Genomic DNA, 23,563 nt, shown 5'->3' on the forward strand with positions numbered 1-23,563 from the left:
ACTACTAGAGGAATAAATGCCTAACACATTAAACTCTTCATTGAAACGCTTGTTATATCACCATTGGCGATTAGATAAGGCAACAAAAAAGATTATTGCACGTGGCGGTAAAGAGAACGACTATTTAATCTCCTAATAACTTTTCAAAATGGGTGGGGTTCCGGGAATATTTGCATGTAATTTATTCAAGAGCGGCTTTATTCTGATAGTTATCTAAAAATAATAATGCATAGTTAAGATTGGCATTTCTTTAATTGACAGACCAACAAAAGTCAATTTGACTATCAAACTGTTGCTTCAGGGCAGGCAATTAGACATGCACAATATTAACACTTTCAGTGTGGCTAGCAATCACCCAAATATGCGTTCAGTGCGGGTTTTTGTTTAATTATTGCGCACAATTGCATTGTCTTTGTATGCTGCAAGGCCTCAACACCATCAAAACGAATTACAATCAAAGTAACGTTACAACTTGCACAATAAAGTCTTATGTACTATAATTTACTGCTAAAACTTATGGACAATAATTACTTTAAACTTTTGCCACTGATTATACAATATAACTCTCTCAAGCATTCGTTAGAAAAGTCGGCTTTGTTACATTGTTATGAAACAACACTCCATTCACATAATCAAGTTTAACAAGCGTCGCCCTAAACACGCGCCGATCACGCATTTAAAGCGTGGGCTGTTTGGTCTTGACGTACATTAACGGGCAGCCGCATTTTTGATCAAAATTTTTTGACGTTAATTAACGTCAAGCCGCACTCCGCGCAAAACGTCTTTTGACGTAGATTTACGTCAACCGCACTGAAAGTGGAAAAAGGATGGCCCAATTAAGGTTGCGCACAGATCAGTTGATTTCACTATCAAATCGCAGTTTTCCATTTGAAAAACTTGGTCTGTGTGACTTTCACATAGAGATCATCAATCTGGTTAATCACATAGTTCGTTCAAAACTGATGTGATTAACCAGTTTATGCGATAAACCTGTATGTGATTAACCGGACGATTTCTTTAACAAACGATGGGCGATGGTTTGGGATTTTTAGTTGTGATGCAATTAAACGGATGATGCGATTAACTGGATTCGTCTGTATTGTTTCTCGAGTTTAACTGTCAAAAATAAAGAATCCATGCTGTGACAAATTATTTCTATCCGTATTTTGCAATACGTAGTTGACCGTCTCATCATATGGCAGCCAAGCGGCCAAATACTGACCATTTATTGCGGCATTTGGAATAAGTCTAGTTTTTCACCTTTCACCAAGAAGACTGCCTAGTAAAATATCTGTTCATGCCTGAAGCAGAGACCTCCCGCTCTGCATTACACTAAAAATTATAAACTAGCAAATCATTTTTATGCTTATTGTTGTCTGGAAAACTAATTAAAAATTTTCTACCCCCGGCAAACTCAAAGTTACTGCCATTAAAACAAATAGTAAACAACGCACTGTTTCCATAGCATCCTGAAAATCGCATTAAATCTGGAAATGGTTTTGTTTCCTGGCTTCAATTTTTTTTCTTTTTGAGAATACAAAATTGACAAGTTGTTGCCAACAATATTTTTCACAAAGGTTTTATGTGACCAAACTTGATTGTTAGTTTTTAATGAGAACAGTGTAAACCACAAAAGATCAAAGTGGCTTTCTGAAAAAGTGATCCACATGTTGCACCTAGTTTTAAGATACCGGTTCCATGCTATCAGGTCAACCCCAATATCCGGATAATCAGATCAGTTATGCGTCCAAAATATGTGGATTATTGTGGCAACCAACAAAAATGAATATAAAAGGCAAAAACAACTCCACAGTAGCTTGTGCGTGCTGCGAGGTGCGTACAGGCGTGTGTTGACATACCTAAGTAATCAGTACTCTATATCAAAAGTATATTTGACATGGTACATTTTGGCGCAAAAACCTCCTGTGAGCTACCTTGATTGTAAACCAGTATTGTAAACCAGTATTGTAAACCAATAACACTATAACCTATTTTAAAACATTAATATATTTCCTATGCATGTTTTATATTGGGGCCCATATTAGCTGCCATCTTTTATAACATTAGTCGATTCTGCAGGCAGAAACTCATGGGTCCCCACACATGCAAAGTAGAAAATAATGCATTTCAAGAGATAACCATGAGAAAGTTGGGTGTTGTAAGGTAAAACACAGCGATCAGCACTGGGCATAAATAATAATACTATGTAGAGTAAAAACTATACAAATCAGATTCACCCCAGATATTGTTTGAAGTATGTCCTATTTAATGCGGATATTGTTTGAAGTATGTCCTATTTAATGTTCTTTTTACAGGAAAAGAAGGATTAGATAGTGGCATAATGGGGTAAAACAGACACCTATGAATAGAAAATTCTACAAGCTGTCCAATTTTCATTCAATTTGAACATTGTTAAAAGAGTCACCCATTTTAGGGGCCAGTTGGTTAAACTGTGGTGCTACAGGACAAAACACAACAATTCAGAACTTAAAAAATAGTATGTTCAATAAACTTTGCAAATTTCGGTTAATTCCGACGTTTTTTAAAAATTCACTTATTTTAGTGGGCTGGTGGTGTAAAGGTTGGAGCTATAGGGTAAAACACAACAATCAACATTCATAAATGGCAAATTCTACAAGCTCTCCAAACTTCATTCAATTAAACGTTATTAAGAAAATTAACCCATTTTAGTGGGCTAGTGGAGTAAACGTTTGGGCTATAAGGTAAAACACATTAATCGAAACATACAAATGGCATATCATACAAATTTTAGCCAATTCCGACACTGTTTAATAAACTCACCCATTTTAGGGGGCTACAAGGTTAAACACAACAATCAGCTCCTATGAATGGTAAATTCTACAAGCTGTCCAAATTTCAGCCAATTCCGACACTGTTAAAAAAACTGACCCATTTTACGGGGCTAGTAGGGTCAATAATGGGGTTCAACACACAAATTTCAAAAATATGAAACCACAATGACTCAATCAATAGTACTGCAAATTTTGAGGCCAATTAGCCAATGTTTAAAATTTTGACCACTAGAGCAGGGGTGCAAAATTTTTTTCGGAATCTGGTAGCGCGCAAAAAATTTTAGTAGCGCATATCTTTTTGTGTATGTGACTTTTTCCACCTAATGCACAACCATTTCGCCACTAATATCCGTATCGCAGGTTCCTATTTTACAAACGCCCACCAAATGTCTCAAATTGTTTATAATCTAGTGATTTAAAGAATTTTGTTTTATTTCACAATATCCCATTTGCTTGCACCTGAAAGTTTATGCCTAATCCATAGATTGAACTGAAAAGCTTAATGATTTGTTTCAATAGTTAATGATGCCACAATCTAAATTGTTAAGTTGTTTGTTGCCTGGCATTTGGCATTGTTGGCACACAATAGCGTACAAAAAGTCTGTCGCGTATTGCTACCGAGATCTCCCTAGTAGCCCCGAAAAATCTATTTATACCAGTTTTATAGCCTAAAATTAAGTTTAAATCAACGCATTACTGCCAACACATATACTTCCATATACAGTTTCGCGGCCACACTAATTCGTATCTGAGTACGCATACGGCGGCAGGTTGTGGGGCACTGTGCTTCGATAACATCGTGGCATAGCCTATTGGCATAAGTTTTGGAATTGGGGTTTGCCCGATATCCAGTTTTTAACCCGACGCCTGACGAATCGTCGTTAAAATTGCTGATTCGGCAAATCGTTTTTTCGGCTCGTCTTACATGTTCTCAGATACAAACAGCAAATTTTTAAACCTGACGCAGAAATTGCGTTACAATGGCAACTGAGTCAAAAGTTCGTGTGAAGTGACTTTGCAAAATTATATGCAGAATTGGCAGACTAAAGCATGTTTTACTCGTTTATAAATGTATCGGTATTTGTTCTGATGCCACCTAAGTATCGGATGAGTAGCGATGCCACAAATAGCATCAGGTAATACTGTATTATCGGGCTAACCCTAAATACAACAACATGTATTGATTTGTGTTATACGACGCATCATACGAAGATTTGAAATTATGACCTCAGCTTATTTTTGTTGCAAACTTTTTTTGCCAAAATATTGCGTCGCTTCAAATCTAATAGCTACAATCCGTTGAAAATGTTTGTGCAGCGTGAGTGACGTGTTGTTGAGTGCATGTGCTTTGCAAATTCTTTTTGAGACACGTGTGCGATTGCACCATACCTACGACGATTAGCATCACATTCGCCCCCAATGTGTAAGAATGCTTATTATTAGAGTGAAAAGTAAATGTTCTTTTTAGGTTGTAAAAACGTGTGCGGAAATCACTACTTCAACTGATGACATTCACGTCATGTCATTTAGTGATTGCACCTTTTACACAGTTACCGTAGCATCGCGATAGTGCCTCATAAAATAAGCGACTCACGTAATTCTCAAGTGTGTTTTTCGCGAAAACAATATTGGTAGATCGTTGCCTACTCTCTATTTTTCTGCTAATTGTGCCACTTCATCAGTACTTTTTCTGAGAATTAATTAAAAAAATATAGACCACCTTTAATTGTGACTACAAACTGCGGTCGCGCACGCAAGTTTATTGGTCATGCGGCGCAACCGTGCGACCGCATTTTTGCACCCCTGCACTAGAGGTGTTTCTAGCAACAACCGTTGCGTCATAAGGCTCTTAACAAACCCCTAACTGCCATGGTGCAAACATGTCCACCAAGCAACCTACAAACATGAGTAACATACAGCTGGTTGTAAGATTATTGCACCACATAAATCTTTCGTTTGTGGTGCCCAGTAACATACAAATACGTTTTACATTTTGGCGGCTAGTATGGGGGTAAATGTTGGAGCTACAGGGTTGAACACAACAATCGACACCTATAAATGGCATACTCTACAAGCTATCCAAATTTCAGTCAATTCCGACACTGTTTACAAACTCACCCATTTTAGGGGGCTAGCGGAGTAAATACTGGGGTTATAAGGACAAACAAAGTGGAATGCACGTCTACATAACTATATCTACCATCTGTGTAAATTTCAACCAAATCCATCAAACATTTGATGGAAAAACAAGTCGGACAAACTTTGGGAAGAAAATAACCCATTTTAGGGGGTTAGCGTGGTAAATACTGGGGTTATCAACAAAAACAAAGTGGGTTGCACATCTACATAACCAGGGTTTTTTAAGGTTTGATTTGGGTGACCGCTAAGTAGTTTTAAGAGACCGCAAGTGTTTCATTTAAATACCAAAAAATAGCCATATTTGCTTTTTCCAAAATTTTGGAAAACCGCTGGAGAAATTTGAAAACACCTTAAAAAAACACTGTACATAACTGTATCTACCATCTGTGTGAATTTCATCCAAATCCATCAAACATTTGATGGAAAAATGAGTCGGACAAACTTTGGGAAGAAAAAAAAGAAAAGAAAAAAAAAGAAAAACAATTTGAGTAAAACCCATAATAATACTGGAGCAGCTTTTGTTTTTAAACATTTATAGCAGGGGTGCACAACCTTTTTTGCTAAGACAACCATATTGCATATCCTTATTTCATCATTGGCCGCCAAATGCGTTCTTGTATTTAATTGTAAATTAGTAATGTAAAGAAATAGGTTTGTCTCATGTATAATGGTGCATAAAGAGCCAAGATTAATTTCTAATTTGATCCAAAGAATGGGCAGAACAGACAGGCATTCAGTCGTAACTGTCTAGGAGAGGGCTACTCAAATGGCGGATTTATGTTAAGACCGCCAGTCCATGTATTTTAGTGCAGCTACTGGTTTATGCAACCCTGATTTAAAGCAAGGTAAAAAGCATGATAAAGCTGTTGCACAGGATCCAATTTATCAGCAACATTAGGAATAAGGGCTTTGCTATAGACACACATTGTGTGAAGCTCATAAACTACATCTATAACATAGTCTTATCATATATAGCGACATGAAAGATATTGACTATTTTCAGGTGTCACTAATGTGGCATACCCAAAAACATTAACCAACATCGCCGGTTGCAATTTCTTGCTTAGTGCCATCAATTCAAAGTACCAAACTGTATTTACATAAACCAATGGCAAAAAAAAAAGATGTTTATGGTTATGCAGTTTTGTGGTGTAAGCTAGCTAGCAGGGCATAATCTGAAAATTTCAAAGCTTTTGCTAAAATCAAATTGTCAATTGGATGTCTAACAAACCTTTTAGACAGACAAAAAATAATAATTATGCTTTTTCAGGAAAGGGCATGGCGGGAAAAAGTGGGGAAATGGGGATGCTCCATCCCGGGAAATCGGTCACACTCACGGGTAATTTTTAGCTCTTTCTGTAAAAGCAAACACAAAAGTCGAAAATAAGTTTTGCGGTGGAATAACGCAACAGCGCCAGTTTTTACTACTGGTTACATCCGGCGATGCAACGAAATGTGACGCAACTAAAACGCTGCGACACATAGGTCAACACACAAGGTGTTGAGTGTCTTTGTTCGCATTGCGTGTGTGTGTGTGTGTGCACGAGCACAACAATACGCATTTGTTTCACAAGTATAGCAATGGCGCGATAAGCTGCATTAGTGAAATAATGAAATAAGCTGCGTTACTTTAGTATTCCTGTTGCGTATTACAGCTTGGGGGATTTACCGAAAAATGGTGGGAAATTTTGGTGGTTTCCTGAAAAATTTGCATTTTTTCTAGGCCTGGGAAAGGGTACAAATAATTATTACCTTCAATGTCAGTTTCATATCGAGTTTGCAACTGGTCCAAGTTGTTAGTCGTTGAGGCAAGAGATTTTAACTTGTCTGAAATTCTTGGAACATCTTTGCCTTCTGTGCAGAGTAGAAGGGAAGCTTTAATCTAAAAACAGTGTGAAAACAAAAACAATGTTTTATTTTAGTGGCGGAAGGTGTAAACTAGAAAGGTGGCTTTTCTATACATTTCCATTATATATACATATAGCCTCTATCTAATTTAACAACAATACCCTGTTGTCATGCAATGGCCAAGCTGTCAATGTCCAATTATTGACCACTTAGTGAGGGTTTTCGGGAACATGTACTTTACATTTTATTCTTTATTCTTCATCAACAACCTAACTATCGCTTAACGAGTGCATAACTCAACAAAAGAACCTCCTGCTCTGCAATAAACCAACATGCCTGCAACCCAGTGCACGTACTATGTGCTGTAAAAGCAAACAATTAACCATGGTGATCAGGCTAAATTTTAAACTAGAAAGGTGGATTTCTAATATACTTCCATATCCTGTTTACCAATTTACTATACACCTCATTTGATCTACACATATCATTGTTTTTGTAAAAAAAAAATGAATGGGTTCCCCCCCCCCCCGTGTTTGTGCGGATTTACAGTAAACAAATGTTGTGGTTATTTTTAGATTCTTAAGAACAAATTATTAGAATGCATTAACCCAACTTTAAAAAAGTTTCGTCTGTATTCTTTTTTGCATCATTATTGTCATGTAATTACAAAAACAGTAAAAACGGAAAAAATACTTTTAATTTTATCCTGTTTAATTTACCTTAAAATTGTCGTCCAAGGTCAGTTTTTAAACCCAAAATTTCCCAAAAAGCCCTTATACTTGTTTTGCAAACACTATAATTTAAAAAGTCATTAAGTCGCACTCGCATGCCTAATTAATCGACTATTTCAAACACTACTTGTCGAGGTTTATCACGAATGAGGATTCTCATTTACTCTATTCAACTTGTTTAAAGCCGAAATTAGTGCCGAATTCCAAAATGAGATTGCCATTTACATTTTTAAGGGGGCCACAGGTCCTACAAGGTTACTTGAAGGGGGCCACAAGGCCCAAAAGTTACTTTTAGGGGGCCACGGTCTACGAAAGTTAGATGATGTACTTTAGTCAGTACAAATTTTAAAAATTTTACACTTGGGGGGCTTGTGGGTGAACCGCTGGGTCATTCCGGGTCAAACTTAAAGGAGAATAAAATTTGGATTAAAAACTAACATCTGTCCAAATGTGAATAAATTTGAAGCACTCTTTCTTGACCAAATGCGTATAACAAACCAGCGCTAGACAGACAAAAGAAAAAAAACACAGGTAAAAGGAACACCCTATAAAACAACCATTTAAAATGTCAGCACAATCTTTTATCTTTTAAGAAACTCCTAAATCCTGTACTTTAAGTATAGTGGTTTTCAAAGTTTAATGTTTCAAAGGCCTGTTGGTAAACTGCTGAGTCCCCAGGGATAAACTTTGAAGTACTTTTTCTTGGCTAAATGGTTGGAACAAATTAGACAGAAAAAAGTTAGAAACAATATGGGTCTCCTTGAGGGAAGGTGACCCGTAAGTAACAAATGGCAATTTTGCCTGTTTATTTCAATTTTTTGGTAAATTTATGCAAATTAACATGTAGGGATGTTCAAAGTAGAATAGCTAGGTATTCTAGAATAATTGTTTCTAATCTAGAATATCGAATCCAATTCTTATGTTATTTTTGGCTGTACAATCATTAATCTTGACAACAACTAAAGTAGACTAGTTTAATACATTATAAAACATATTCTTCATTCATAATGTAAAAAAAAGAACCAACCAAAACAAAGAAAAACACTGGGAAAAGCTTTGCACAACTGCATTGAAACTAAATGCCCTAAAATCCACAAAGCCAGAAAAATTAGCATAAGGTTAAAAAAATAATCATAACAATTTTATTCACTGATTTTTATTGCCTTCAGTAGAAGTAACTATGCTGTAAGCATGCTGAGGTAATTTGATTTGTATGGTGGCAATAAACTTCTGTGCGTGACCACAGTTTGTAGTCACAATTAAAGGTGGTCTATATTTTTTTAATTAATTCTTCAAATCTTCGTTTGATGCGTCGTATAACGTAAATCAATACATGTTGTTGTATTTAGGGTTGGCCCGTTAATACAGTATTACCTGATGCTATGTGTGGCATCGGAACAAATAACGATACATTTATAAACGAGTAAAACGTGCTTTAGTCTGCTATTTGGGCAACTAAGTTTGCAAACAGTCACTTCACACGGACTTTTGACTCAGTTGCCATTGTAACGCAATCTCTTCGTCAGGTTTGGACGTTTGCTGTTTGTATCTGAGAACATGTAAGACGAGCCAAAAGACCGATTTGCCGAATCAGCAATTTTAACGATGATTCGTCAGGCGTCGGGTTAAAAACTGGATAACGGGCAAGACCCAATTCCAAAACCTATGTCAATAGGTTATGCCGTGATGTTATCAAAGCACAGTTTGTACGCTATTGTGTGCAAACAATGCCAAATGTCAGGCAACAAACAACTTCACAATTTAGATAATGGCGTCATTAACAATTAAAACAAATCATTAAGCTGTTCAGTTCAATCTATAGATTGGACATTTCAGATCCAAGCAAATGGGATAATGTGAAATAAATCAAAATTCTTTAAATCACTAGATTATAAACAATTTGAGACATTTGGTGGGCGTTTGTAAAATAGGAACCTGCGATACAGCTATTAGTGGCGAAATGGTCGTGCATTAGGTGGAAAAAGACACATACACAAAACTGTATGCGCTACTAAAATTTTTTGCACGCTACCAGATTCCGAAAAAAATTTTGCACCCCTGCGTTAAACGTTCGTTGTTGTCAAAGTCGGAAAACAATTAGATGCTGGAAAGACGTCGCAAAAAGTCGCCGGTATGCCGTTTAATGGCATAAACGTTATGACGTGATCAGATGCGTAACAAGTGCGCTAATCGTTAATTCTGCCTCCAATGCACAACCGTCGACGAGTCACTTGCCGTCTTTTGCAACCGGTACAATGACTGGGCATCGACGTTAAAACGTAACGCATGTGTTTACATTTTTACCAACGGCGACAGCACACATTTATATCGGTTCCAATTACCCGATTTAAACAGCAAAAATGGATTTGAACCCAAAGGATTCGATATTCTACTTGGAACATCCCTATTAAATGACATTATGATACAGACACCCACTGTACATCTAAAACTAGACCCACAAACTTTGATTTATAAGACAGATATTATTAAATGTTTGGTTTAAACTAGTGATGACCAAAGTTTTGGAAAATAAGATGTTTTCATGCACACCAACCTGCATATCATCTTGTTGTTGTGTTGTTTTCGAACACAGTTTTTGTCCAGCATCTAATAATTGCTGAAAACTTCTTTGCACATGAGGAAGTTCTAAATTTGTCTCTAATCCAGATGATAATTCTTCAGCTCGCTGCAGCAAATCACTAAATCCTACTTGTGCCATACTGCATACCGCTAGATAAAAATGCTGAGCTTGTACCTAATGCAACAACATGTTTTATGAAACACACACATAATGCACATAAATTGCCACAACCACTCTTGTACTTTAATGAGTATCATAGATCAGGGTGCCAAACCGAAAAACATACCATAGTCAGTCCTGTTTTACAATCAGCGTCTGATTAGATTTACACCTTGATTAAGACTAAAATTACCCAATTATGCACAGTACCATAGTGCCCTCCCTGATTTAATGAAAGGCACCTCAGAAAATTGAATTGTCCTTATTTCTAAGAAAGGCACTAGTTTTAATTTTGGATTTATTTTGTCATTGGTTTCAATCACTCAATATAGTACAGTATATATTAGTACAGTAAAATTTTGTGTTTGGCACAAGTTGACATCAAAGATAAACTATTTTAGGTTTGTGATGTTTTAAGTTGAATACAAATATTGTTTGTTTTGTTGTGCAGGCCAATTATAAGTTATATTCTGGAAGAATTGTTAAAAACAAAATATGAAATTAAAAGATTTTGTTCTTACTACTTCAGAAAGAGTTGCTCTAACAACTTTTAGAATAGGATAATAAAATGTATGAAAATGATCAAGTCTAAATTCTCTGGAAATAAATAATATGTTTTGTGAAAATTACATCATGTTTCAAAATCTAAAAGTACATGCGACACCTCTGACCAAGTTTACTTTCTATTTAAATTTGCCCATAAAGTGCACTGGTCACTTAGTTTCTTGCTTTTCTCCCGAAAGAACGATTTTTAAAATGCGTTGTCGCAAAACCACTTTTCCAGCCAGTAGTCATGTTTGGTTGTGTTATATCTATTATACACGACCCACAGTCACTTTTTTGCCAGTTTATTAGGAATGCACACAAAGTTTGTCCTTGTAGCACCCAACAGAAATACCGTACAATCTATTTTAATAAGGTATAATGGTACAAATCTTACCTAAAATAAATGCTACAAAACTGTTTAAAGGTTAAAAGCTGCAAGTAATGGGTCACAATTTTTTTAACAACAAACAGTAAACACATATTAAGATTATATAATTGTTACCAACTAATCTTTATCTGACATTTACCAACAAGATTGTTTTTGCAAACAGCAAAGTAGCAAACAAATTAGCCCCCAATATTGCTTGCGGAAATTGGTGAATGGTGACGTTTTTTCAGAATAGGAAATATGTTAATAAAAAACATAAAATAAATTTAACTGTATATTGCGACATATTATAATATTGTGGAAAGACCATCAGCTTAGGGTCCCGCAGAAATCAGAGATTCAGAATTGCCGAAATGAAATCTCCTTGAGACTGAAGTCACTGAACTGAAACTCAAGCAGAACGGCGGGAAAGGATGGTAATTCCCTAACAAGCGAGGTTTTAACACGACTGCGTCAAAGCTGCCACTGAGAATTTTAAGATATCCCAAGTTTCCCTAACCAAAAATCCCAAGGTTTGTCCAAAAATCCCAAGATAACCAAAAAATGGCAAATATACACAGGCAACATAATCTTTATAGTTACTCCGGTCCCAGCCATCACGTACCTTTGAAAAGACGCCAAGCAATACCAGAACAATACAAACGAAAAAATATTTTTTTGTACATTTTTTACTGGCACATGATACATCGAAAAGCCTGTAATACTGGCCTGACTCACTAGTTTTGACAGGGAATTTCAATCAACTTACACGGCTTCGAACACAAAATTGACGAAGCACTGTTACACACATAAAAAGATGATTTTTGCAAAAGGATAATTTTTGTTCGCAACAATAGTATTAATTGTATCTTAAACGGATAATTTCAAAAAATCCCAAGGTTTAAAAAGTTTTTCCCAAGATCCCAAGCTCAGCACTGAAACCCCAAAAGGCATTCCGCAAAAATTAACCGATATGTTTCGAAGTTTACCCACCAATTATAACCTTACTCGACTGTTTTTTTTCTTTTTGTTCATTTGAAAACCTAAATTTAGGTACCATAATTTACCGGGATGTTTTGAGCATGTGTAGGCCTACACCGCAACATTTTTTAAAACACGTACCGACAGGCCCCACAAGAGGAGGGTGCAGCCGGTGCGCTGCACCGGGGCCCATGAGAGTCCAGGGGGCACATAGTTATTAGGTTGAAATTACTGGGTCAAATGTGTATGTGCTAATAGTATTGTTTTAAACAAAAACATGTTGATGCTGATTGCCAAATGTAAAGTTTAATTTGTTAGTAATGCAACTCACTATGGCTATGAAACAAGTTTCATAATTGTTGCTGTTCCTAGTTACAGCTCTTTTTTGTATTTGTAATGTTAGTGGCAACAGTTATTGTGTGAATTGTTCAACTTGCAATTGGGACAAGCATCGGACATTGTTGCTATGTTTCCATGTCGCGTTTGGGCTTTTTGTTTTTTTGATTTTTTGTCCATGTTTTGACTTTTTGTCCATGTTTTGAATTTAGCGCCAAAACTTGGTCGTGTTTCCGTGTCGCCAACGCAGTCAAGCGTAACGTGTTACAACGATCTGTTGCCTGGCTCGCACGGTTCAAGGCCAAAACAAAACACTGTAAACTAGCCTTGGATTGGAAAGTAATAAAAACTACAAAACTGTGATGCAAATTAACTTCTACATCTAAAGCTGACTTGAGTGAAGTAGGATATGAAAAAAGTTACGAAAATTAGCTGTTACAGATAGACAGTTGACACTGTTATTTAAGATGAGTAGGTCTAACACTAATGTTACAGCGAGAAATTACTTGTATGTGCTTTCTTTCCCTGTTTTTAGTTCATGTCAGTGATCTGACTTCATTGACTATGACGTAACAAGGCACCTGCCATGATTGGTTAGAGATCTCCAAACGTAACTTACAATCTTGTGCTGACCACGTTTTACAGTTTCTTTCTGTGCTGTAAGCAGCAGTTTTAGTTGTCGCAGTTTATAGTTGATCCAATTAGGTTTTGGAAATGTTTTGTTCTAACATTAGTGTCTATTTGAATAAGCTATAAAAACATGAAAGCTAAAGTTATTAAAATGCTGAAACGTCTTAGTTCGTCAAAGTGCCTATAATTCAGTCCTGGATTCCTAACAAGTTGGTACGTAATTTGAATGTGTAACTTGTGTTAGTTAAATGTCGTAATACTGTTTGTGTATAATTTGAGAAGTATTGACTTTCTTAACGTAACATATTTCTTTGTGTAAGTTTATCGGCCATATTGAATGTGCGTATTATTGCCGATTGTGACACGTTTCTGTTCGTTTAACAGAGAACCAATGCTGTTGTGCAACAAGGAGAAATTTGTACCATCAGGCAGACAGTGTTGCGTTCAAGACAAATTAGGAAACCCTCTAGTGCGGCGGTCGGTGCAGATCCAGGCTGCACAGATTTTTGAATAAATTACGGCCGCTACAACTAAGAAATTAGCTTGATGTATTAGGAGATTTTTTTAACCTGACAGAGTTATAATGTTTTAGTTGTGTTTGATCATTTGTGTGTGCTTCTACACATTCTTTTCTTGTTCAACAAAGGCAACAATCTAACTGCTGTTGCATTTAACAGATATTTGCTAAATTAATTGTTGCTTTTAGGTTTGGCAACCAAGAACTACTCAATCACTTGCAAGAACTCCAGCTTTTTTCAGCAAACCAGTTAATGATTCTGTTTATGTACGCAGATGGGGTGATTGTTTTAATAATGTGACTCTATCTTGTTTGTTTTTAATATGAAATACAAAAATGTGTACAATTTTTAAACTACTATTCCTGATTTTCTTACACAGTCAATGCACAGAATGCAGTTGAACCTCTAAAAAAAGTTTTCAATAAAGTAGTCAGCAATAGTTGATGCACCAGGACAAGTAAAATAGACAGATGATGTACATGCCACAAAAACACAATTTGCAAAATTCATATCATCACAACCTTGCAGAAGTATTTTCCATGATAATTATAAGTACTACTCTGTTATTGATTCTGAGTATGGTCTTGTAAAGGACGCATTGAGTAGACTGAGTCGGCATCACCCAAATCATTGGAGAAATGGCTGTTCCTTTAGTCAAAACATGACCCTATACAAAAAAAAACACACAATAACAATCAGGTATTGCAACAAAACCAATTGACTGTTTCAGATTAGGCTGCTTCAGATTTGCATTATGCAGCTGTTTCATGTTTCCTGCTAGGGCATTTTATGCAAACTACGTATGTTAAACTAGCAAAAGCGCTGGAACTTATATCACTCAGTAACCAAGATTTAAAGTGTAGTTCATAAAATGTTTTGAGTATTTTAACTCACCTGTATCTTATAAAATTAAGTATGGTCAGCTTTTCCTGGCATTGCCAGCAGAAACGAAATTTGATTCTGTAGTGCTGAATCTTGTCCTTAGATAATTCATGGCGTACAGGTTACACAACGTATTATTCAATTCTCTGCATATTTATATGCATATATCTACTGTAATACCTATCAATTCACTATACTGAATGCTAGCCATATACCGTATTTGCTCGATTGTAAGCCGCCCTCGATTTTAAGCCGCATGTTGAGGTGTTAAAAAAATAATGTAAGCCGCACGCTGGAATTTTAGATACGATTGTTTCCTAATACATCTTTCTGTAGTTATATGGTATGACTATTTGCCCATATCTGTTAGTTACGTTGATAACTGTACCCGACAGAACGTATATCGAAGTATAATCTGTACACGCATACATGTTTTGAACCCCAAATAATTTAAAATGTTGGAGTGTAGAAATGATTTCGGTATAAAATTAAAATATAAGACGCCCTCGATTATAAGCCGCACAAACGGCAGCTAAAAAAACAATATAAGCCGCGGCTTACAATCGAGCAAATACGGTACTTCTGTTGGCGAAAGTACTTCTTTGTTCCAAAATAAGCTCTGCTACATTGTTTTACTTCAACCTCCGAAACGATTCACCACAAAAACATACATGGCCTAATCTGAGTTTAAACCACCTGAATTAGATGGCCCAAAAAATTTCGATTTGGGCCTAGTAATTTTGCTGCGTCATGTTTTTCACTTCCAAATATGGTGACATAGCCCAAATACTTGGCCCAAACTCGCATGGAAACGTAGTATGTGTTAAGCTGACATTTGTGCTAACTGCATAGTGCTGGTGAGTTTCCTGGACGTTATGATGGAATTTGTTACACGTATTTAATTTGATTGGTACTAACTGAGGTACTTCTTTGGTCCATATCTAAAGTTCAAAAAGCGACAGTTGTGTGTGTGTAAAGAAGTTTACTTTGCTGTTCTGCCTTCGTATAAGCATTTTGTCAATCGGTCTATACGCTTATGCTATGTAAAAATTACCGTCAATGCAGATAAACCGTCTTGTAAACGTCCCGTTTGCAATAGCTTGACTTGACTTAAGTCTCAGCTGTGAAAAGACTCGACTTGACTCACTATATAAATATATCGTTAACAAAAAGGATTTTTTAGCAGATAACCTGTTCAGTTGGCTTCGACCAAACATCAGCAGCACTTTACTGTGTTATTTTTGCTTAAATTTCACGTAACGAAGTCGCTGCTACATACAAAACTTTCTTTCGCTGACGAATGCAGTACATTTCAAGACCAAGTTTTTGTTTTTAAGCCCTTACTTTGCTGTATAAACGCTGTGGCGCGGTGGTTTTCATGCGATGGGTCGTATGCCACTTTACTGGGGGTCGCGAGGGCCCTCGATAAACATTAAAAAATAATTGTTTATTAGCCATAACAAAATTACCATCATCATTTCGCCGAAATCCAAAATGAAAAAACAAAATAAAATTTTACGCATGAATTATATTATAACAAAAAATAATTATATTATAACAAAGGCCATCCGGAAAGAGTAGCGTCCGTTGCAAAACGATGAAGCGGCACTGATGTCCGAAATTTGATGGATTGGTCGGGCGTCTTGGGTGGATTCCTTTTCAAACCTTTCGGATGGCCTTTGTTATAATATAATTATTTTTCATGGTATCACGCTGTTCTTGCGCCTTTAGCTTGTTGCTTGCATTCGTCATTCATTGCTCTGAAGAAGTCCTACCGTTCTGGTGGACGAAACATCAGCGAAAATACAAGTTATGGATAGAAACAACTAGTATTTTTGTTTAACATCAACACCAGTTGAACGACATTTTTGTTAAATATGCAACCTGGTGGACGAAAACGCCTGTACAGCATTTTCTATTATCAGAAGAGATTATAATGAAGCGAGTCTAACAGCGGTCAGAAGGTATGTCAAGGCAGTCGATATCGGTACCATCAAAAAAGAATATGGCCACATCAGATTTGGATAGACTAGCCTACATTACGAACTTAGGCTCAATCGCTCCTAGGGGACAGCTCGATGTACCAACGGTTTGAAAAGGAATCCACCCAAGACGCCCGACCAATCCATCAAATTTCGGACATTAGTGCCGCTTCATCGTTTTGCAACGGACGCTACTCTTTTCGGATGGCCTTTGTTATAATATAATTATTTTTCATGGTATCACGCTGTTCTTGCGCCTTTAGCTTGTTGCTTGCATTCGTCATTCATTGCTCTGAAGAAGTCCTACCGTTCTGGTGGACGAAACGTCAGCGAAAATACAAGTTATGGATAGAAACAACTAGTATTTTTGTTTAACATTAACACCAGTTGAACGACATTTTTGTTAAATGTATTTTTATTATAGATTCGGAATTTTGAACATAACTGTAAGAATGCATTGATTTTTACCTTGCTATTATGTCCTACAATAATGCCAATGGCGTCATAGTAGCTTTTGTTTAAACAATCCTGTACATATACGCATTTATGTTTGGGTTGCCGTTTGTAAACTGGTGTCGGTTAAAGTCATTTCGTTGGCAAATAGTGATTGAAACCAAAAAGATCGCGCTATACCTTTAAACTGCTTGCTCTAAGGTAGCCTACCTCTGTGCCAATTTATAGAAAAATATTATGCGCGGAATGTTTTTTTATTTGATTCGAAATTTTGAACATTGCAGCAAGCTTGCATTGATTTCCACCCAACCATTATGTGCTACAATCACGCTAATGACGTCACAACTATATTTGGGACCAATATATCAGGTGAACGTCTGTAATAGCGATTTGCTCAAAATTGAAAAAAATTATGTATAAAGTAAAATAAAAATGTTTCTGAAACAGCACGCGGTCATGCGTAAAATTTTATTTTGTTTTTTCATTTTGGATTTCGGCGAAATGATGATGGTACAAAATTGAAACACCTGAAAGTAATAAAACAGTTAAACCATTTAATTTAAACTTATTTTGTGTTCCATTATTACCATTACAATACAAAACAAATGCTTTATGACGTCACTATACAGAAAATAGTTCAATGCAAGTGCCAAAGCACCGCGTTGGCTGTGTTGTAACCAGGGAGTCGAACCGGAACCGAATCCGCGAACCGGTTTGAGCGGTTAATTTCATTAAACCCGAACCGAACCCAAATCGCTAATTACGATTTTATAAAAACCCGAACCGGAGTTGAACCCCATATTTTGTTTGGCGTTGGATCCGAACCGGAACCGAACCAGTAAATAATGCAGTCTGTTTATATTTTTGTGATTTTTTAACTTATAGGGCGTGTCAAAAATAACAGTGCACGGGCAAAATTTTTTTGGAGTTTGATAAGGCCAGGTTGATGTTGGGTAGAATTACATTGAAACGAATAAAATTTGAACCGGTTTAAAAACCGAAAACCGGTTCGGACCGGATAATTTGCCAAAACCGGAACAAAACCCGAACCCGAAAATATACATTTTTAAAAACCGGAACCGAACCCGAACCCTTAAAAAACAAAACCAAGTGAATCCGAACCGAACCTGAACCCATATGACAAGCGGTTCGACTCCGGTAGAATCACGCCGTCACGGCAAGTCGCTGTCTGGTGTGAATACCCCGTCGCTTGCCGTCGAACGCTAAAACGCGTCGCTATCACTGATCTCTATAAACCAGGGGTCTCCAACACGCGACCCGCGGGCCACATATGGCCCGCCAGGCAATTTTCCGTGGCCCGCGGCGTTATTAGCAGATGAAAAAATAAATTAATATCTTGTAAAATTTAAAGGATGTGTTTTTATTCACCCTTCAAGTATTTCACAATTCAAAATTATATATTACTAAGTTAAAAATACCAAATTTAACCTATGTGATACAGTCAGGGAGTCGAACCGCTTGTCATACGGGTTCAGGTTCGGTTCGGGTTCACTTCGTTTTGTTTTTAAGGGTTCGGGTTCGGTTCCGGTTTTTAAAAATGTGTATTTTCGGGTTCGGGTTTGGTTCCGGTTTGGGCAAATTGTCCGGTCCGAACCGGTTTGCGGTTTTTAAACCGGTTCAAATTTTCATTCGTTTCAATTTAATTCTACCAATCATCTTCCTGGCCTTACCAAACCCCACAAGATTTTTGATCGTGCACTGTTATTTTTGACACGCCCAATAAGTGCTATCTCGCGTATCTTCAAGTGCGCTGTTTTGAAAAAAATCACAAAATATAAAACATACTGCATTTTTTACTGGTTCAGTTCCGGTTCGGGTCCAACGCCAAACAAAATATAGGGTTCAACTCCGGTTCGGGTTTTTAGAAAATCGTAATTAGCGGTTCGGGTTCGGTTCGGGTTTAATGAAATTAACCGCTCAAACCGGTTCGCGGGTTCGGGTTCAGTTCCGGTTCGACTCCCTGGATACAGTATTATTATTGTGATGAAATAATGCAATCTTATTCTAATCATCAAAGCGTGAAGTTAAAATCCGTTAAGTTTTTTGTGTCCACCATTTTTGTTTAGCTTAGAGATAAGGAACTTTTAAGTTCGTGAAGGCCAACCAACATTTTGTTGACACTTATGTTGGCCGCATTGATTTTTTCAGATGCCTATAGGCCAGTGGTTTCCAAACCATTTCATTTACATAACAGACGTTTCGTAATTTTCCGCGGTCCACGATGAATTCAATGCTAAAACCAATAAGACAGCTTAAGCTGCTAAAAAGTAATTTAAACTTTTACCAATACAGCTTTAGGATTTATTTTACCTAAATAGTATCAATGGGTTACGCATATCAATGATCTAAGAGCGGGTTGGGACATCCCAGACAAAATTAAGATATTGAGTTATGCGCAAACAATTGCTTTCTTTGTTGATTTTTATGAAATAAAAGAGCCTAGATCAGGGGTTCCCAACCGGTGGTACGCGTACCACTAGTGGTACGCGAAGGGTTTTCAGGTGGTACGCGAGTAGCTTCTGTTTTGTACACAAAAACCTCAATTTGCAACTTTATATTTTGTTTGTCTGGTTTTGTTTGCAAAAAAAACAGTCCCCAAGCCTATTGTCATTGTTACGTAACTATTCCTGTTGTTTCGTATCATTACGATCTTCAAAATACAGGTCATGTCAATTCTCAACAAAAAGCATAGTTGCTACTTGCTATGAAAAGCCGAACAACGCTGCGGCACAGTGGGCGTTAATTATGTCAAATGATTGCTCTTGATAGATATATCTACTGTTTTGGTGCTTAAGATAGCGTTGAATGAAATATGATTCAAACAAATTAGTTGTTCTGCAAGAAGTGGTACCATAGAGCACTGTAGAGCACATTAGTGCTCTATGGTGGTACGCGTGGCAGTGCAGAGCGTCCAGGTGGTACGGGATCGTAAAAAGGTTGGGAACCCCTGGCCTAGATGAACACGCAAGTAAAATTGTGAAATCATGAGATCTTGGAGGTCAACGAAAATAACGCCGTTAGCCACTAAGGAACCATGAACTATCTAGTTTGGAAACATCTGGCGTGGAGTGTTAATTCCACAGTAGTGTAACCACATATTTTTCTATGATTGGTGTTTGGTGACTGCACGTGGCCCGCGGCCTATAGAAAATTTGAAAATTGGCCCGGGACAACCGTTGAGTTGGAGACCCCTGCTATAAACCCTTGATTGCGCTATTGGCCGTCACGGTTGAAGCAAATTGAAGCGTAATGGCGGCTGCAAAAGGAAGCCCCAAAAATGCATTGCGGGCAATGGGGAGAGAGTGGAAAAATGTCGATAAATTTTGTTTTAGTCATTTTTATAGCGATGTTTTCAGATATGATCAGTAGTTTAATAGGACGCATGTCTTCCAGTGTGTAATAACCACTGATCTCTATAAACACTGGATTGCGCTACTCCGTTGAACGGTTGGGTGATTTTTGAAGCAAATTGAGGTAGAGCTACTAACACCATGCAAATTGAAGCGTAATGGCGGCTGCAAAAGGAAGCCCCAAAAATGCATTGCGGGCAATGGGGAGAGAGTGGAAAAATGACGATAATTTTTATTTTAGGCATTTGTGTAGCGATTTTTGCAGATATGATTTGTAGATTAATAGGACGCATGTATTACAGTGTGTAATAACCAATAAATATGCGTAGATTGATTGTGATGTGTATTAGTGTAGGTGTGCTGGGAATACATTATTCAGTTAATGTTGAAATAAATCATTATTAAGTGGTACTAAATGTTTTATTGTGCAATATAAGTAGTTTACATGCATTTATTAATATTTAAGACACAAATCCAACAAGAATGGCTATTTTCTTCACACAAGACGATGTGATACTTTATTTAGCATCATCTTGTGCTGATCCAAACTGCTGTTTTTGATTGTCAGCAAAGTCTTGGAGCTAAAATATGGCTGTTTAAAAGTTTTTTTGTAGTAGGTTCAACATTATTTTCCTTCTATGTTACAAACCATAAATCTAGTAAGCTCACAATTAGCTCATTTAATCTACCCTTTTTCTGTTTGCAACCAACATGTGTTGAATAATTTTTTTCTAATGTTGTGAATTCTCAAACTAAAACTCTTAATAAAAATCTCATATCTCAAAGAGATACATGTGCATATAAATGCATTTAAGACATCATAGCAGTTAGGGTGGATAAGTTTAACTACCCAAATGAGTTGCCTATTTATGTACTATTTCAGTCAGAATCATGAAATATTGTTTTTATTCTACTTAATAAGCAATTTTCTGCAAAAACACACCTGTACACCAGTTATCACTTAAATTCTTGCGAAACAGGACTGAAGGCAACAAATACACCAGCCAAGTTTATACAGATATCCTGTATTTTTTGTCAGATGATCACCATTATAACAGATGGTGCATTCACAAAATAAAAAAACAACAACCTCAAAGTTGTTTAAGTTTAAAATGTGCAGCATATCATGTTACAGGCAGTGTCAGAAATGATTACAAAACATACACAGTGGAAGTAGAACAGTATACACACAAAAAATATTTAATCTGATTCCAATCCCTCTGTAGTGTATTTGTTGTCGAAAAAGGCTGGATTGTAATCTGGCAGTGTCATAAAGCTTGAGGGTTTGGGAGGAGACTGAAACATTCCAGTGGAATTTTACCAGAGACAATAAAGGTTGCTTATTGAAGAAATATAAACCCTATTATGTCTGAAATGTTTGGAAACAAATTTATCATAAATGTAAAATGGAATTGCAAAATTTCATAATATCACCATGGCAAGATAATAAAGACCAAAACCAAATGCACTCAATCGAGAAAAAAAGTCAAAAAGTGTTAAAATAGTTGAAATATTATTTTAGTTTTTTGTGATTTTAATTAAAACGTTATTCCACATGTTGGTCACAATTTCCTGAAGTTTGATAACAGTCAAAAACAACAGTTTGGAATAGCACAAGGTAATGTCACACAAAGAATTACATCATCTTGTGTGAAGGAAGTAGCCATCTTGTTGGATTCATGTCTAAAATACCTTAAAAAGCACGCAAACCACTTATATTGCATAATAAAACATTTATTTCCACTTAGTAATGATTTATTTCAACACTAACTTAATAACGTATATCCAGCACACCTACACTAATACACATCACAGTCAATCTACGCATATTTATAGGTTATTACACACTGGAATACATGCGTCTACAATACAAATCATATCTGCAAAAATCGCTATACAAATGCCTAAAACAAAAATTATCGTCATTTTTCCACTCTCTCCCCATTGCCCGCAATGCATTTTTGGGGCTTCCTTTTCAGCCGCCATTACGCTTCAATTTGCTTCAACCGTGACGGCCAGGGTAGAGCTAACACCACAACGAGAATCTCACCTCAAAATGATCCTAATTTCCGGTAGGTGGCGCAATAGAGCATTCGCGCCGAAAAGGTGTATTATTTAACACGTTGACTGCCATGTCAACAATTATTGTTGACGCGGCGGTTTTATAAGAGGCCGCGTCAACAATTTTTGTATACAACCTCATTACACCTTTATGGTGCTAAAAGCGTCTAGCGTCCAGTGCATGTTCTTTCTCTGGTCTGTGGCACCTCATGCAAAGAGAAATATATTGCAACTAGGAATTTTTATTCCCATTTCACATCACAAAATTTGTTCGGTGGTTAAAAAATAGTACTCAATTGAAAGCAGTTGTTTATCGGATCGAAAAAAACACAATTAAAAAAACTATTTCAAATCAAAACATAAATAAACTTTGACAAATTTTTATGCAGTACCTTATATATGTAACAATAAATAAATAATTACAAAATAAAAACAGAACTTTAAAAATATAAATCCACAAAATAAAACAGAACTCCATAAAAATAAATCTGAACCAACATAACATAAATCTTAAAAAAAACTGAATAACTAGTTTTGTTTGTGACTTTCAGAAAAGCATGTAACACACATAACAGGTTCATCTGGGCACCCAGAGCAAAAATACTTGGATCTTGGATTTTTTTTCTTAGCAGCAGCCCTGCCTTGTGAATTAGCCAGTTTCTGGTAACACAATTTGCAGGTCCGATAAATTTCTTTGTTGTTTGTATTCTTCAATGTTACTAACACATGACTTTGCTTTACTTTGACAGGATCTGTAGGATAAGACAGATCTAAAATGGGTGAAGTAACTTCCTCTCTAAATTTTCGAATTTTCATTTTAGATCCTTTTATTTCCTGATACAGCACATGAGCATTTACTATGCAGATTCCAAGTAACAGTTCTATGCCCAATTTTCGATACCACTTTACACCTTTTCGAAGAGTTGAACCATATGAAGCCATCTGATCAGACAGATCGATGCCCAACTTTCCTTTATTGTATGCTGTGATAGCTAATGGCTTTTCACTTGCCCTCATACGCTTCTTTTTGGGAGGTATATTTGATGGCCTGTTGTCTTCTTCTAACCTTTGCCTTTTTCTTGTTACCTGCACAAGTTGTGGTCTGTGTTTGGTTGAGAGTATACGGACATCTCTAACATCCTTCCATTTTAGAATTACTATTCCA

The 23,563-nt window shown here is 36.6% G+C and overlaps 1 protein-coding gene across 4 annotated transcripts in view; it reads right to left on the bottom strand.

Annotated features, from left to right (window-relative positions):
- LOC145228579 (nuclear pore complex protein Nup93-like) overlaps positions 1 to 10,310 on the bottom strand; it is a 39,960-nt gene extending 29,650 nt beyond the window's left edge. For all 4 annotated transcript variants that reach the window (XM_080094707.1, XM_080093976.1, XM_080095372.1 and 1 more), the window contains exons 1-2: positions 10,086 to 10,310; positions 6,705 to 6,834 (exon numbers count right to left, since the gene is read on the bottom strand). In XM_080094707.1, the coding sequence (XP_079950833.1) occupies positions 6,705 to 6,834; positions 10,086 to 10,250 (295 nt within the window). In that variant the 5' untranslated portion in view covers positions 10,251 to 10,310. The remainder of the gene's footprint in view (positions 1 to 6,704; positions 6,835 to 10,085) is intronic.
- Between the last annotated feature and the right edge of the window lie 13,253 nt (positions 10,311 to 23,563).

Source organism: Phallusia mammillata, chromosome 1 (genome assembly GCF_965637545.1).
Source record: "Phallusia mammillata chromosome 1, kaPhaMamm4.hap1.1, whole genome shotgun sequence".
NCBI lineage: Eukaryota > Metazoa > Chordata > Ascidiacea > Phlebobranchia > Ascidiidae > Phallusia > Phallusia mammillata.